At 41.7% G+C, this 15,672-nt stretch overlaps 2 protein-coding genes across 5 annotated transcripts in view; both read left to right on the plus strand.

The window, feature by feature from the left end:
* The window catches only part of zranb3 (zinc finger, RAN-binding domain containing 3), a 178,628-nt gene that overhangs the window by 14,558 nt on the left and 148,398 nt on the right, over positions 1–15,672 (plus strand). The window lies entirely within an intron of this gene.
* Positions 1,055–8,857, plus strand: LOC122551890 (clarin-1-like). The gene is given in 3 exon segments (XM_043694462.1): positions 1,055–1,080; positions 8,276–8,370; positions 8,373–8,857. Coding segments are annotated over 3 exon segments (606 nt in total).

A 15,672-nucleotide genomic window follows, 5' to 3' on the forward strand; every position in this document is an offset into this window, starting at 1 on the left:
GGTGTTCAGGCTGTAAAGTAATAGATTAGATTAGATTCCCTACAGTATGTATAGGCCCTTCAGCCCAACAAGTTCTCACCAACCCTCCGAAGAGTAACCCACCCAGACCCATTCCCCTACTCTTATTCGACATTTACCCCTGACTAATGCACCTAACCTACATATCCCCGAACACTCTGGGCAACTTAGCATGGCAAATTCACCTGTCCTGCACATCTTTGGACTGTGGGAGGAAACCGGAGCACCTGAAGGAAATGAACTTGATGTTGAGTGAAAGTTGGACGGTCTCCGAGTGGAAGATGAGTGCTGTTTGTCCAGCTTGTGCTGAACCTCGCTGAAACACTGCAGAAGTTCTGAGATATTTTATTCCAGATGCCTTCCACTTTTGATTAAACTCCAACTGCCATTTCTCTCCCATACCTGCAACTGATCTTTATCCCACTGTATCCTTTGACAACCTTCTACACTATTTATATTACTAACCCACCCATTGTCGTTTTCGTCTTTATATACATCTTTCTTCCCTGGCTCACTGTTAACCACGCATTGCCTGCCTAATTTTCTCTCTGTGGGCTCCTCGTTTTACTATCTCCTCCCGCACCCTCCCCACCACCATCAACGACCCCTCACTCCGTAAAAAATCATCTTTTCCTAGCTACCACCAGTTGTGAAGAAGGTCACTAGGCTCAGAATATTAAGTCTACTTTGTATACAAAGATACTGAAGAGATGGATCTTAAAGGAGATGAATTTCTTTAGCAGGAGAATTTCAGAGTTGGTCCACCATTTGATTCATAAGCTAACCTTGCAACTGTGAGAATTAACTGTCAACAACTGGCAAATGCCAACAACAAATCCAAAATGTCACTGTTACATGGTCTAAGAAGCTTTTGTTTTGTTCTCATGGGACGTGGGTGTCGGTGGCTGGCAGTGTGCTTTGACTGTCTCAAGTTGTCCTTGAGAGGTGATGGTGAGCTATCTTCCTGAACTGCTGTACTTTACCTTCGATAGGTTGACCCACCGTGTCTTTAGGAAAGAAATTTGACCTCGCGACCATGAAGGGACAGCGATATATTTCCAGGTCATGATTTGGAGGGAAACTTGCAGGTGGTGGTATTCCCAAGGTTCTGCTACCCTTGTGCTTCAAGATGAAAGTGGTTGTGGATTTGGAACGTGCTATCACAGGTTCTTTGGTTAGTTTCTGTAGTGCATCTTGCATGTAGTACATAATTCTGCTATTGAATGGCAGTGGTGGAGGAAATGGATATTTGTGGATGTCATGCCAATCAAGTTGGCTGCTTGTCTGGATGATATCAAGCTTTTTCAGTGTTCTTGGAGGTGTACTCATCAAGGCAAGTGGGGTGTATTCCATCGCACTCCTGACTTGTGCCTTGTCAACAAGCTTTGGGGAATCAAGCTATGAGTTAGTTGCCATAGTATTCTTAGCCACTAACCAGCTCTTCTAGCCCACTGTGCTTATGTGGTGAGTCTAGTTGATTTAATGGTCAATGGAAGCCACAATGATGTTGATAGTTTGGGCATCTGTTATGGTAACACCATCAAATGTCAAGGGGCAGTGGCTAGATTCTCTCTTATTGCAGATGGGATTGCCTGGCATTTGTGTTGCACAAATGTTATTTGTCATTTATTAGCCCAGCCTAGATATTTCCAGATCTTGTTGGACTTGATTATTGAATGCATCAGTATCTGAGGAGTCGCGAATGATGTTGAACATTGTTCAATCATTGGTGAACATCACCCACTTTTGACCTTATGATGAAGAGAAGGTCATTAAAGCATCTGATGATGGTCAGGCCTCGGACACTACCCTAAGAATTCCTGCAGGAATGCCGTGGAGCTGAGATGACTGACTTCCAAAAACCCCAACCATCTTCCTATGTTCTGAGTATGACTCCAGTGAGTGGAAGGCTTGCCTCGATACATGTTTATTCCAGTGTTGCTTGAGGTCCTTGATGCCACACCTGGTCAAATCCAACCTTGATGTCATCGACTGTCACTCTCACCTCACCTCTGGAATTCAGCTTATTTGTCCATATGTGAACAAAGGCTGGAATGATGTCAAGAGCTGATGAAGCTAGAAGACCATGGTGAAATCCAACTGGCTATCATTTGAGCAGGTTATTGCTGAGCTAATAGGGTTTAATAGCAGTGCAATGTTTGCACGTTCTGCCCGTTTCTGTGTGGCTTTCCTCCAGTTTCCTCCCATAGTCCAAAGATGAGCAGGCAAGGTGAATTGGCCATGCTAAATTGCCCATAGTGTTCAGGGATGTGTAGGTGCACTAGTCAGGGGTAAATACAGGATAATAGGGTAGAGGAATGTGTCTGGGTGGGTTACTCTTCGGAGGGTCGGTGTGGACTTGCTGGGCCAATGGGCCTGTTTCCACACTGTAGGAATTCTTAAAGAAAAAATGCTGTAATTGTACCAGCCTCCGCCACTTCCTCTGGCAGCTCATTCTATACACGTGCCACCCTCTGTGTGAAAAGGTTGGGCCTTAGGTCCCTTTTATATCTTTCCCCTCTTATCCTGAACCTATGCCCTCTAGTTCTGGACTCCCCCACCTCAGGGAAAAGACGTTGTCTATTTATCCCATCCATGCCCCTCATGATTTTATAAACATCTATAAGGTCACCCCTTCAGACTCCGATGCTCGAGAGAAAACAGCTCCAGCCTATTCAACTTCTCCTTCTTGCTCAAATCCTCCAACCCTGGCAACATCTTTGTAAATCTTTTCTGAACCCTTGCATGTTTCACAACATCCTTCCGATAAGAAGGAGACCAGAATTGCAAGCAATATTCCAACAGTGACCTAACCAATGTCCTGTACAACCACAACATGACCTCCCAACTCCTGTACTCAATGCTCTGTCCAATAAAGGAAAGCATACCAACCACCGCCTTCTCTATCCTATCTACCTGCGACTCCACTTTCAAGGAGCTATGAACCTGCACTCCAAGGTCTCTTTGTTCAGCAACCCTCCCCAGGACCTTACCATTAAGTATATAAGTCCTGCTAAGATTTGCTTTCCCAAAATGCAGCACTTTGCATTTATTTTAAATTAAACTCCGTCTGCCACTTCTCAGCCCATTGGCCCATCTGATCAAGATCCTGTTGTAATCTGAGGTAACCTTCTTCGCTGTCCACAACACCTCTAATTTTGGTGTCATCTGCAAACTTGCTAATTGTATCTCCTACGTTCATGTCCAAATCTTTTTTATAAATAAGACGAAAAGCAATGGACACAGCGTCAACTCTTGTGGCACTCCACTGGTCACAGGCCTACAGTGTTAAAAGCAACCCTCCACCACCACCCTCTGTCTTCTACTTTCATGCCAGTTTGGTATCCAAATGGCTAGTTCTCCCTCTATTCCATGAGATCTAACCTTGCTAACCAGTCTCCCATGGGGAACCTTGTTTAATGCCTTACTGAAGTCCATATGAAGGGCTTTTGCCCGAAACGTCGATTTTCGCTGCTCCTTGGATGCTGCCTGAACTGCAGTGCTCTTCCAGCACCACTAATCCAGAATCCATATAGATTACCTCTACCGCTCTGCCCTCATCAATTCTTTTTGTTCCTTCTTCCAAAAACTCAATCAAGTTTGTGAGACATGATTTCCCAGGCACAAAGCCATGCTGACTATCCCTAATCAGTCCTTGCCTTTACAAATACATGTAAATCCTGTCCCTCAGTATTCTCTCCAACAACTTGCCTACCATTGATGTCAGACTCACTGATCTACAGTTCTCTGGCTTTCCTTACCATCTTACTGAGTAGTTGATGAAATTTGAATTCATTGAAATCTGCAATTAAAAGCCGGTCTAATGGCAACCTTCTAATCATTGCCAGTTGTTGTAAAAACCCATCTGGTTCACTAATATTCATCAGGAAAGGGGGATCTAACATTCTTAGCTGGTCTAGTCTACATCTGACTCTAGACCTTTCGCAATGTGGTTGATTCTTATATGTCTTCTAAAATGAGAAGAGAGTCAGTCAATTCAAAGTGAATTGAGATAGGCAAAAAACACCAGCCTTCTGAGCAATGTCCTCATCCATTGCAAGAAGAAAACATATAACATGCAAAATCATAATTCTTAGCTATAAGTAACTCTAGATTTGCTTCATAACAGCTCTAACTGCTTCAGCCCTATATTTACTCCTGAATTCTCCCATCCTCTCAGGCCTTCTGTGTTTCCTCCCACCAAGGGACTTCAAGCATTCAGCTAACTTGGTTCTACTGCTCGAAACTCCCTTTCCTGTTCACTCCACTTTATTAGTCCTCCTCCAAACCCATGTGTTAGGCCCAGTCTTTGGGTACTCCTAATTGTTTTAACATGAGGCATGTATTTTCATGATGTGCTGTTGCATTTGTGAAGCATTTTGGAACTCTGTTTACATTTTAAGGTGATACATACGTGCAAATTGTTTCAAATGTAAAGCAACGTGCAGTGTTTGTATTTAGTGCTCTGCAGTAATTTCTTAGTTTCACTACAGTGCAGTAAATGTAAACAGCTAGTTCTGATTTGCAATATATATGGTGTATCCGTATTGCTTTATTCTACACCTTTTGTGTATCTGCATGTAAGGCATTTTGAAGAACTAATAAGCTTAAAAAAATCTAGTGGCATTTTAACATGAAGTCTATTCAGATAAATTAGTCTGTGAACAAATCTTTGGTCTTTGATATCGGGGCTTTATATGTAGGCGTAGAAATGAAATATTGTGGTCATACTAGAAACCTCAGCTATGGGGGAGTATTTGAGAAGCAATAAGATGTTTTTTGACTCTGGTCTGACATTTTGGATTTTGAAGTTAAATACATTAAATTGTAAGTTGTGCAGTTTAATATCACTTGAACTGAGAAATGAGAAAGGGATGATCACCTTATTGGGATTGTATTATACACCCCCTGATAGCGGGAAATTGAGAAACCAATTTGGATGGGTATAGGAAGGGTTTGGAGGGCTATAGGCTGGGTGCTGGCAAGTGGGACTAGGTTGTGTTGGGATATCTGGTCGGCATGAGCGAGTTGGACTGAAGGGTCTGTTTCCATGTTGTATATCTCTGACTCTATGACTCTGTACCTTTTAAAACCATTTTGTCTTTTTCCCAAATGAAATTTATTTTTGCTGATTCTGAAGTGCAGATAATCTGGATGATTTTTATTTCCTTTCTTTAGTGTCTTTTATTGTCCTTTTTCAGTCCCATTTACTCAAAGTGCAGATGAAAGTGCTGTACTTAAGATCAACAGGAATTTTGTTAAAATGTCTGAGTTTGTTTAAATAGAGAACAATACCTTTTAAAATATAGGACTGTTCATCATTTTTGTCATGATAGTATTTTTTTTAAAAGTACCAGGAATCCAATTTATCATGACCAACTGAGCTCCGGGGACATTGGGCAATTTCTTTTGAGGTTTCTGTAAAGACAGAGACACGTATATATGTCTGAACATATCTGTGGGCAGTTACTTAAACTGCAAGGGAGCCTCCCAGGTGCTGTTTGAAACACTCACCTTTTCAAGAAAATTAGTGAAAAATGACAATGGCTCCAGACTTCCTGGTCCCATGAAGATGTAATTTCAATGCAAATTCAAAAGAATTATCATAGCTGAAATTCAGGTATAATCTTCAGCTTTTCCCCATTTTATGTCAATTTCATCTTCCTCAACGCATTGCAAAGCCAAACCCAGAACAAACACTAGTCTCTGCTTCGAAATGCCTCATTAATCTATAAGGGCAAGTCAGTCTGGGATATGAGTTTGCTGGAAGCCAGTGATTATCCAGCACAATTTGAAGACCCTACCTCCAAAATAACCTTTTGCAGGATTGTCAGCTTTGGCTGCTCTTGTATCATGCTTCATTACAATGGCTTCAGTAATTTTGATTGGAAAAACTAGAAGCTTGCTAGTCTTTGGGATGAGCTAGTGTGAATCCATCACAGAAAACTCCAATCTTCATTTTATTTTTGTGCAGTTGAGAAGAAATCCTTTAGGCTTGTGATGCTTCAGCTGCCATTTGTACCTGACTAAAGTGTTTTGTAAGGTGACTGTGCCCTTTTTTTGGTTCGGAGGTTTACTCAGGGCATCAACAATTCAATACTCCTAAATTTATGATTTGCACATGTTTACTGTGCTTACAAAAAGTCTGAATGAAAGGAGTGTTGAGATTTCTCCTTCTGCCTCCAGGAAATTGATCAGCCTTTTTCATCATGAGCTAGCCAGTTATGTTGGACACAATTCCTAACAGCATGCTCATTGCTTGCTACTCATGTGATCAGCTCTGGAAAGGCAGAAGCTGCCATCTTGATGCTCAGAGTTTAAGCAGTTGTTGAATTGGTGGAATCTGTCGTCGTAAGGTTCAGCAGTCACTTCATTTAAGTTTTTTGAGGTTATCTCAAAACTCATTCTATCGCCCTGTCACAACTAACAAGACAATCATCTGATCTCTGCCAGCTTCTTAGTTTTCAAGAAATCAACACACATGGTGAGTTTGTTACAAACTTAACAAATCTTTAATTTTATCAGTTTATAACAATAGTGCAGTTACACTGCATTATTCATTTCACAAGCTTGAAATCAAGGTATCCAGACTGTAGGAATTAAACGTGACTTAAACTCATTCACTTCCTTATTCTTTGACTGTTTTTGCACAGTTCCGCATAGTAGACGCCATTTTAACTCATGTAGTCAATACTTGGCATTTTGCAACCCCTCCATTTGCAACTTTTATACAAAAGTACAACATGATACAAGACAGCAGAGGAACAGGTCTTTCAAACCACCATGCATGCACCGATTTCTAGTCCTTATTTACATCTGCTACTTGCTGTTCATATGCGGTTTCTACCCATCTGTTCACCTCCTGTTCATGTGACTATCAAGGTAATATGTCTGCTTCCATCACCTCCATTGGCATTGTGTTCCAGGCACCTACCACCCACTGGGGAGGTAAAATATTTCCCTGCACTTCTCCCCTATACTTTCCCCTCTCGTATTGAAACAGTGCCCTCTTGTTTGACCTTTCCATCCTGACTATCCATCTTATCTGTTCCAACATAATTTTGAAGACCTCTTTTCAGGTCACCCCTCAGCTTCTGTCTTTTCAGTGAAAACAATCTGAGTTAATCCAAACTTTCCTTTATAATTAAAACCCTCAGACCAAGCAACATCCTTGTAAACATTCTGTGCAACCTCTCCAAAGCATCTACTTCCTTCTGTAGTGTGGCGACCAGAATTGCACACAATATTGCAAATGTGGCTTAACTAAACTTGTATAGAGCCGTAACATTTTATAACTCCTCTATTTGATGCCCTGCCCGACCCAAGGCAAATATGCTGTTTGCGTTCTTGACCACTTTATCCACCTGTCTAGCCAGTTCCATGGATCTGTAGACCTGTACACCCAAATTGCTCTATGTCAATGCTCCTAAGGGTTCTGCCGTTGATTGTATAACTGGCACCTGAATTTGATCTTCCAAAATGCATCACGTTGCGTTTGTCCAGATTAAACCCTATCTGCCATTTCTCTGCCCAAATCTACAATCTATCTATATCCTGCTGCATTTTTGACAATCTTCCTCACTCTCTGTGACTCCACTAAATTTAGCGTCATCCACAAACTTACTGATCTGGTCACATATGTTTTCTTCCACATCATTTGATTGTTTGTGTGTGCATATATACACACGTTACACTGGAGACAGTGTAAACTGGGAGCAGGCCTTGTGGCTGGTAAACGGGGGGATCGATCTAGTGGAGCAGGAATGGTTTTGTTGTTCTTATTTTGAGAAGTTCCGCTAAGTCCTGGAGCATTCCTGCTAATATTCGAATGGAGTCTTTAATCATTCTTTGGAAACAGTTAGAATGAGGTGCCTCCTGCTGAGTATAAGGAGAGGTCTGTACAGTGAATGATTTTAGAGAAAATGTCCATCGCTCTGTATCTCTGCTACAGCATTGGGAGCTCTTTGCCAGGGGTGGGGACAGAGATGAAAACTGTGTTGCTGGAAAAGCGCAGCAGGTCAGGCAGCATCCAAGGAACAGGAGAATCGACGTTTTGGGCATAAGCCCTTCTTCAGGTTTATGCCCGAAACGTCGATTCTCCTGCTGCGCTTTTCCAGCAACATATTTATCAGCTCTGATCTCCAGCATCTGCAGTCCTCACTTTCTCCTCCGTGGGGACAGAGATACCCAGAACAAAGTGACTCTGTGCGGAGCTGGTTTGCTGAACGTGGCCTCTGACTGTTGCTCTGCCCCTGAGCACTTCCAGCAAGATAGAAGCTACCATCCTGTGTCAGACTGGCACCCAGTTTATTAATGCTTCCAGCAGCGAACTGGAAAAATTCATCGGGTGGATCAGCTTTTCCACAGATGATGACTCCGGGAGTGCAGCTTGGGAGGAAGGAACCTGCAGATAATGTTTTTTCCAACACTCTTTGATGCAATTCCTGTAGCTCTTGTTGCTGGAATACTATTTTCTGTTTTGATAATTGTATTTGCTTTGGTGACGGCTGGATTCTTTATGTTCAATGCATTTGGAAGACCTTATGAGACTCTCCATGGTCCGAATGGCCTATACCTTTTGAAATACCATTGCCTGTTCCTTTGGTTTACCTCTGAAGTAAAAAGTCATCGCCTGTCTGAGAAGGTTGCAAACTACAAAGAGGCAAACTTTGTCTTCAAGATGCAGACTGAAGCATTTGAGTATTCTTTCTGGCTTCTCGTTTGCACAGCGATGCATTCTGTCAACATGCTGCTCATCAGATTAGCTGGAGTTCAATTCCCTTTCTTCAAACCAAAACATGCAGATTCAAGTAATGGGGGAGCTGACCTTAGGTACTAAACAGGTTAGTCCTGACATAATCAAAACTTGCATGTCAACATGTGGCTAACATTCCCCTAAAATTGTATTGAAACTCTTGGAACATAATTCAGAGTGCGACATATGGATTATACACAGCGTTGCCTCATTGGTACCAATGTTTTGCCCACTGAGATGATACAACATTTAAGTAGATATCATGTTGGGAGATTGAGATTAAAAATATGGCAATATTGATGGGTCTATGAGAAACAACATCACGTGGACAAGAAAACAGAATTTATAATGGAAGGGTTGACCACCTGTGCACATTGAAATTGTGAATGATTTCCAAAGGAAATTGGATAGGCACTTTGTGGCAGTACATTTAAAGAACTACAGTTGACAGAACAGGAGGATGGGACTGATAGAATTGCTCTACACTGACTTAATGGGCTTGGGAGGTCACTTCCTGGGCTGTAATGACTGTATAATGGTTACCACCTCCGAAATATTGCGATGCAGTAATAGCGACAAATTTGTTGACGTGGAAAAACTTATATTCCTTTGTATAGGGAAAGAAGTGTCAGATTAATTTTTAGCTTCTTTACATACTTTCAGCAGATAACAGACAGAAGACTTTCACATTAAGAGGGACAGGAGTAGGCATTCATCTCCTCTGGGGAGAAAGTGAGGTCTGCAGATGTTGGAGATCAGAGCTGAAAATGTGTTGCTGGAAAAGCGCAGCAGGTCAGGCAGCATCCAGGGAACAGGAGAATCGACGTTTCGGGCATAAGCCCTTCAGGAATTCATCTCCTCTGGCCCTGCTGTGCCATTCAATTAGACTGTGGCCTAAAACCCATTCATTCTACTTGATCTCCTTCCTAATAAAAAGATTATAGACTTTAATCTTGACAGCTCTAATTAACCACCAATATGTACAGATTTTAAAGGCAAATAATTTCAGATTTCTGTTAGTGTAGAAATGTGTATTTCTAATTCTGTCCCTAAATAGCCTAGCTGTAACTTTAAGATTTTATCCATCCATTATTCAGTCAGTATTAATATTGCAAAAGACAACTTCAAGCAACATAACATTTGCAAGCAATTAATTTTCTCTGAAGCATTTTAATAGTTTATTTTCAGTTTAAAGGCATCAGTGTTAAAGGAACAACTATACTTATTGTGCTAAATTTTCTAAAAGAATTGGATTAGGAAATGCATGTAAAGCTGAGTTTGCTCAGTTTCTATTCCATTGTTCTAAAGAAGGATCACTGGATTCTGTTTTCTCTCGATAGATGCTGCCAGACCTGCTGAGTTTCTCCAGCAACATCAGTCTTTGTTTATTTTGTTCTATTCTATTCCATTGCATCTTGTCATTAAGATGTATTGGATATGACTAGGAATTTATTTTTGATGTAGAGTTAACAATTAATTCTATGGCCATTAGTGACTTTTGGGGTATGGGGTTGGGGAAGGGGGAACTGGAGTTGACTGTGGTGCTTAAATACAAAGGCCCTCAGTGTGGCGGGGTGAGGATGATTCAGAAACAATTTGAAAATGGTGAAACAGTCCAGATTCCCAATTTTCTATCCCATTCCCAAAGTCATTTGGAACTCTGCCAACACAGCTATCACAACATGACTGCAACTGCAAAAGCCTGAAATTGGCAGAACAGATGGATTCCTCAACGTTTCGAGCAAGTTGCCCATATCGGGCGGCATGCTGGCTCAGTAGCTGGCACTGCTGCCTCACAGCGCCGGGGAACCGAGTTTGATTCTAGCCTCAGGCGACTGTCTATGTGCAGTTTGCACATTCTTCCAGTGTCTGTGTGGGTTTCCTCCAAGTGCTTTAGTTTCCTCCCACAATCCAAAAGATGTACAAGTTCGGTGAATTGGCCATGCTAAATTGCCCATAGTATTCAGGGATGTGTATGTTGGGTGCATTAGCCAGGTGAAATATACAGTAATAGGGTTCGGGAATGGGTCTGGTTGGGATACCTTTTAGTGTGTGTGTCCGTGTGTGCGCGTGCGTGTACGTGTGTACCCAAGTTCCCAGCATTATCCCTGCAAACGCCACTAGTTACTGATCTCCACTCTGAAAAACACCCTTCAATCACTACTGTCTTCTATGACCAACTGAGTTTTATATCCATCTGGCTAGTTCACCCCAAATCCCATGAGACACTACCTCTTATATCAGCTTGCCAGGAGATACCTTATTAAATGCTTTACTGAAGTCCATATAGACAACATCCACTGCTCTACCCTCATGAATCACTCTTGTCACCTTCTCAAAAAACTTCGTCAAGTTGGTGAGACATGAGCTTCTCTGCAAAAGCCCATGCTGCCTATCGCTAATAAGCCCATTTGCTTCCAAATGTGAATAAATCCTGTTTTTCAGTGTCTTCTCCAACAGTTTCCAATGTCGTTGCTTATGGCGCTATTTTGGGTTTAAGATACCTAGGTACATATTTGGTACAAAATTGGAAGAATAATAACTGAAAGTCCAGTAGAAGAAGAAAGTATTTGATTTACAGTCCTTTCGGCCCAGTCTGTGCTAGCACCTTGCCTCCAGACCGCACCAACCTCGCATAAGACCAGAGAGGATGTAAAATAAATCTGTTAAGGCTCCCTTGCCTCCCACAGTATCCTGGCATAGATCCTATCAGGGCCTAGGGACTTGTCTACCATAATACATTTCAACACATCCAACACTTCCTCCTTCGCTATGTTGACCTGCCTGAGAGTATTCGTATACCGTTCCCTAATCTCTGCATCCCTTGCGTGCTTCTCTTTGAATACCAATGTGAAGTGCACAATAAAGATACCCCCCCCCCCCTCCAATTTCCTCTGGCTTCACACATAACCTCCCTTCTTTTATCCTTGAGCAGACCTACTCTTTCCCCAGCTACCCTCTTGCTCCGAGTATATGTATAAAATTCCTTGTGATTTTCTTTAGCCCTGCTGGCCAAGGACATTTCATAGACCCTTTGCCTCTTCTAACTCCCCATTTGAGCTCCTTCCTACTTTCCCTATATTCTTCAAGGAGTTTGTTAGTTTTTTTTTGTTGCCTAGACCTTGGGTATGCTTCCTTTTAATTTTGGACTATGCTGATAATTTTCCCTGTCATCCAAGGGTCCCGAATCAAGCAATTCCTGTCCTTCATTTTCACAGGAACATGCTTGTCCTGCATGCTAATCAAAGGGGTAAATAGAGAGAGGGTAGGTTTATCTTTATCTCCTCTTTAGTCCCAGGAAAGATCCCAGAGGACAGGAGAAGAGCCGGCGTTGTTCCTTTGTTTAACAAGGACAACTGGGACAATCCAGGAAATTACAAGCATTACATCAGTGATTGTGAAATTATTGGAGAAGATTCTTGGGAACAGGATTTACTCACATTGGGAAAAATATGGTCTTATTAATGATCAGCTTTGTGCGCAGGATGTTCTGTTTCACTTGGTTGAGATTTTTGAGGAAGTGAGAAAGATGATTGAGGGCAGGACAGTAGATGGTGTCTGTCTGGACTTTCACAAGATCCTTCATGACCATTAATACAAAAGGTGAAGTCACATGGGAAGCTGGTAAAATGAATACAGAACTGGCATTGCCATAGAAGACAGGGTAGCAATGGAAGGGTCTTCCCTTACTGGAGATCTGTGACCAGTGCTGTTTAGCAGACATCCCTGCTGGGATCCACATAGGGATTTGGAGGAGAATGTAGGTGGCCTGATAAGTTTGCAAATGACACAAAAATTGGGGGAGTTGCAGATGGTGAGGAAATTGCCAGAGGATTGACCGTTATATAGATCGGGCAGAGACTTGGTTGGAGAAATGGCTGATGGAATTGAATCTGGACAAATGCAAGGTGATGTATTTTGGAAGATCTAATACAGGAGCAAAGTATACAGTAAGTGGCAGAATCCTTAGAAGCATTTGAGATGCAGAGGCATCTAGGCATACAGGTCCACAGTTCCCTGAAAGGGACAACAGATGTGGATAAGGTAGTCGAGAAGGCATATTGTGCTTTTGCCGCCTTTGGCAGGACTTCAGAGTATAAAACTTGGCAAGTCATGTTGCATCTGTAAAGAACTTTAGTTCGGCCACATTTTGAATATAGTATACAGTTCTGGTCACCTCACTACCAGAAAGGGTTTTTTTTAGATTAGATTAGATTAGATTACTTACAGTGTGGAAACAGGCCCTTCGGCCCAACAAGTCCACACTGCTCCACCGAAGCGCAACCCACCCATACCCCGACATCTACCCCTTACCTCACACTACGGGCAATTTAGCATGGCCAATTCACCTGACCTGCATATCTTTGGACTCAAGGCTTTGGAGAGGATTCAAAAATGGTTTACCAGGCTGTCGCCTAGTTTGGAGGGTATTAACTATGAGGAGACGTTGGACAAACTTGGTTTATTTTTGCGTGAACATCAAAGGACTACGGGTAACCTGCTAGAAGAAGGAAAGGAATGGGTAGAATGGATAGTCAGTCTTTTTCTCAGTCAAAATGTCAATTACTAGGGAACATGGGTTTAAGGTAAAAGGGGGGTATGTTTTTAAAGGAGACATAAGAGACAAGATTTTTTTACATTGAGGACCTTAAGTGCCTGGAATGTGCTGCTGGATGAGGTGGTGGAGGCGGATACAGAAGTAATGTTGAAGAGACATCCTGACAGATATATGAATAAGCAGGGAATTGAGGGAGATGGACTGCATGGAGGCCAAAGGTTTTTAGGTTAGAAAGGCATCATGTGTCGGTGCATTCGTGGTGAGCTGAAGGCTTATTGCTGTGCTGTACTGTTCTTTTTGTCTTTGTATTATTATCATTTCTCCCTCATTAATTCCCTCATTCTGGAGCTCTCCAACGTGGAAATAGACCCTTCAGTCCATGCTGACCAGCTATCCCAATCTGATAGTCCCATTTGCCAGCATTTGGCCCATATTCCTCTAAACCCCCGCCTATTCATATACCTATCCAGATTCCTTTAAAATGTTGTAATTGAATCAATCTCTACCCACTTCCTTTGTTTTGTAAAAATTTACTCGTCTTGTCCCGATGCATACTTTTATTTTGCTTTTAATTTGCTTTTAATTGTCTGTCAAATGACACGTTTCTTTTGAAATTCCTTTGTAATTTAGTTAATTTTCTCTTTGCCTTAATTATTTCTTCTGCTTCTTTTGTCATTGTTTTCACCTCCTTTTGTCTTTGGTTATTTTTTAACTCGTGCATTAGCAAATGTTTCTTTTCCTGAATTCTGTCCTTGGCTTTTTCCACCGTGTGACATTAGTATCCTACTGGTTTTCAATAAGATGTATTTTTCTTGGAACACTTGATTACAACTTGAATGCTTCTTATACTAGGCAAAAGTGAGGACTGTCGATGCTAGAAATCGGAGTCTAGATTAGAGTGGTGCTGGTTAAGCGCACCCGGTCAGGCAGCATCCGAGGAGCAGGAAAATTGACGTTTCGGGCAAAAGCCCTTCATCTAATCTAGACTCTGCTTCTTACTGCTGTTTTACTTTATGCTTGTCGGTAAAGCTTTTCAGTTTGTTTTCTCTCATTCCGTTCTGACTCCTTTTTAAAATATTAACTCTGATATATTTGTTAATATAGTCCACCTTGAACCGTATTTACCTTTGTTCCATCAAAGAGAGAACTTGAGGCTTGTTACGAAGCAACATGCTTCCTATTTGAACTGGCTTCACCTAGTTGGTTCTCTTGACTCCCAATCAGTTTATACACTCATTATCAAGGTGTAGAGGTCATAGTGTTGATTATGCTAATGTAATTCATTGACGTTTGTTTGTTTGTTTTTGTTTGTTTAATCATGTCAGGCTGATGCATGCAAAATATGAAAATTTTTTCCAATCAATCATTTAATTATGGTTTTCAAACATTTAAAGTTAAATTTGATAATCGTTTTGATATATTCGAACAGTATTGGAGAAAGCCGAGTAATCTTTTATAAATATATATTATTGACTATTGATCTAGAATGTCTTCAGAACAGTACAGAAAGCATAATCAGAATTTTAGTTTTCCTTAAGTTCCTATTTTCTCTATCAGTAAATGGTGGATAAGTGTCTGAGTCCATTCACAAGATGAACAGATTCACCATCAGCATTCAACATAAGTATGCACTGATAACGGGAAAAGACAGGAGATTAACACAAGATACCCAGTGCCATTAGAATACCAGGAACATTAAGGTTGCCATTTCAACATACTACCATATTCCTATGCCGACATTTCTGTCTTGGGCCTGTTGCACTGGTGCAACGAGGCTCTGAGCAAGCTGGATGAACAGAATCTCATTTCTGTTTGGAACTTTTGTCACCTTCAGGACTGAATATCAAATTCAGTAATTTTAGAGCCTGTCTTTTACCCACTTCCACATGCCAGATCCAGTCTTTAACATGGGTTATTTTCAGCTTATGAGATGGAAATGTGTTGCTGGAGAAGCGCAGCAGGTCAGGCAGCATCCAGGGAACAGGAGAATCGACGTTTCGGGCATTAGCCCTTCTTCAGGAATGAGGAAAGTTTGTCCAGCAGGCTAAGATAAAAGATAGGGAGGAGGGACTTGGGGGAGGGGCGTCGGAAATGTGATAGGTGGAAAAAGGTCAAGGTGAGGGTGATAGGACAGACCTGGAGTACTGTGTGCAGATTTAGTTTCCTTAATTAAGAAAGGATGTACTGGCACTGGAGGGGGTGCAGAGGAGGTTCACTAGGTTGATTCCGGAGTTGAGGGGATTGGCTTATGAGGAGAGGCTGAGTAGACTGGGATTATAGTCATTGGAATTCAGAAGAATGAGGGGGGCGGATCTTGTATAAACATATAAAATTATGAAGG

Source organism: Chiloscyllium plagiosum, chromosome 7 (genome assembly GCF_004010195.1).
Source record: "Chiloscyllium plagiosum isolate BGI_BamShark_2017 chromosome 7, ASM401019v2, whole genome shotgun sequence".
NCBI classification, from domain to species: domain Eukaryota; kingdom Metazoa; phylum Chordata; class Chondrichthyes; order Orectolobiformes; family Hemiscylliidae; genus Chiloscyllium; species Chiloscyllium plagiosum.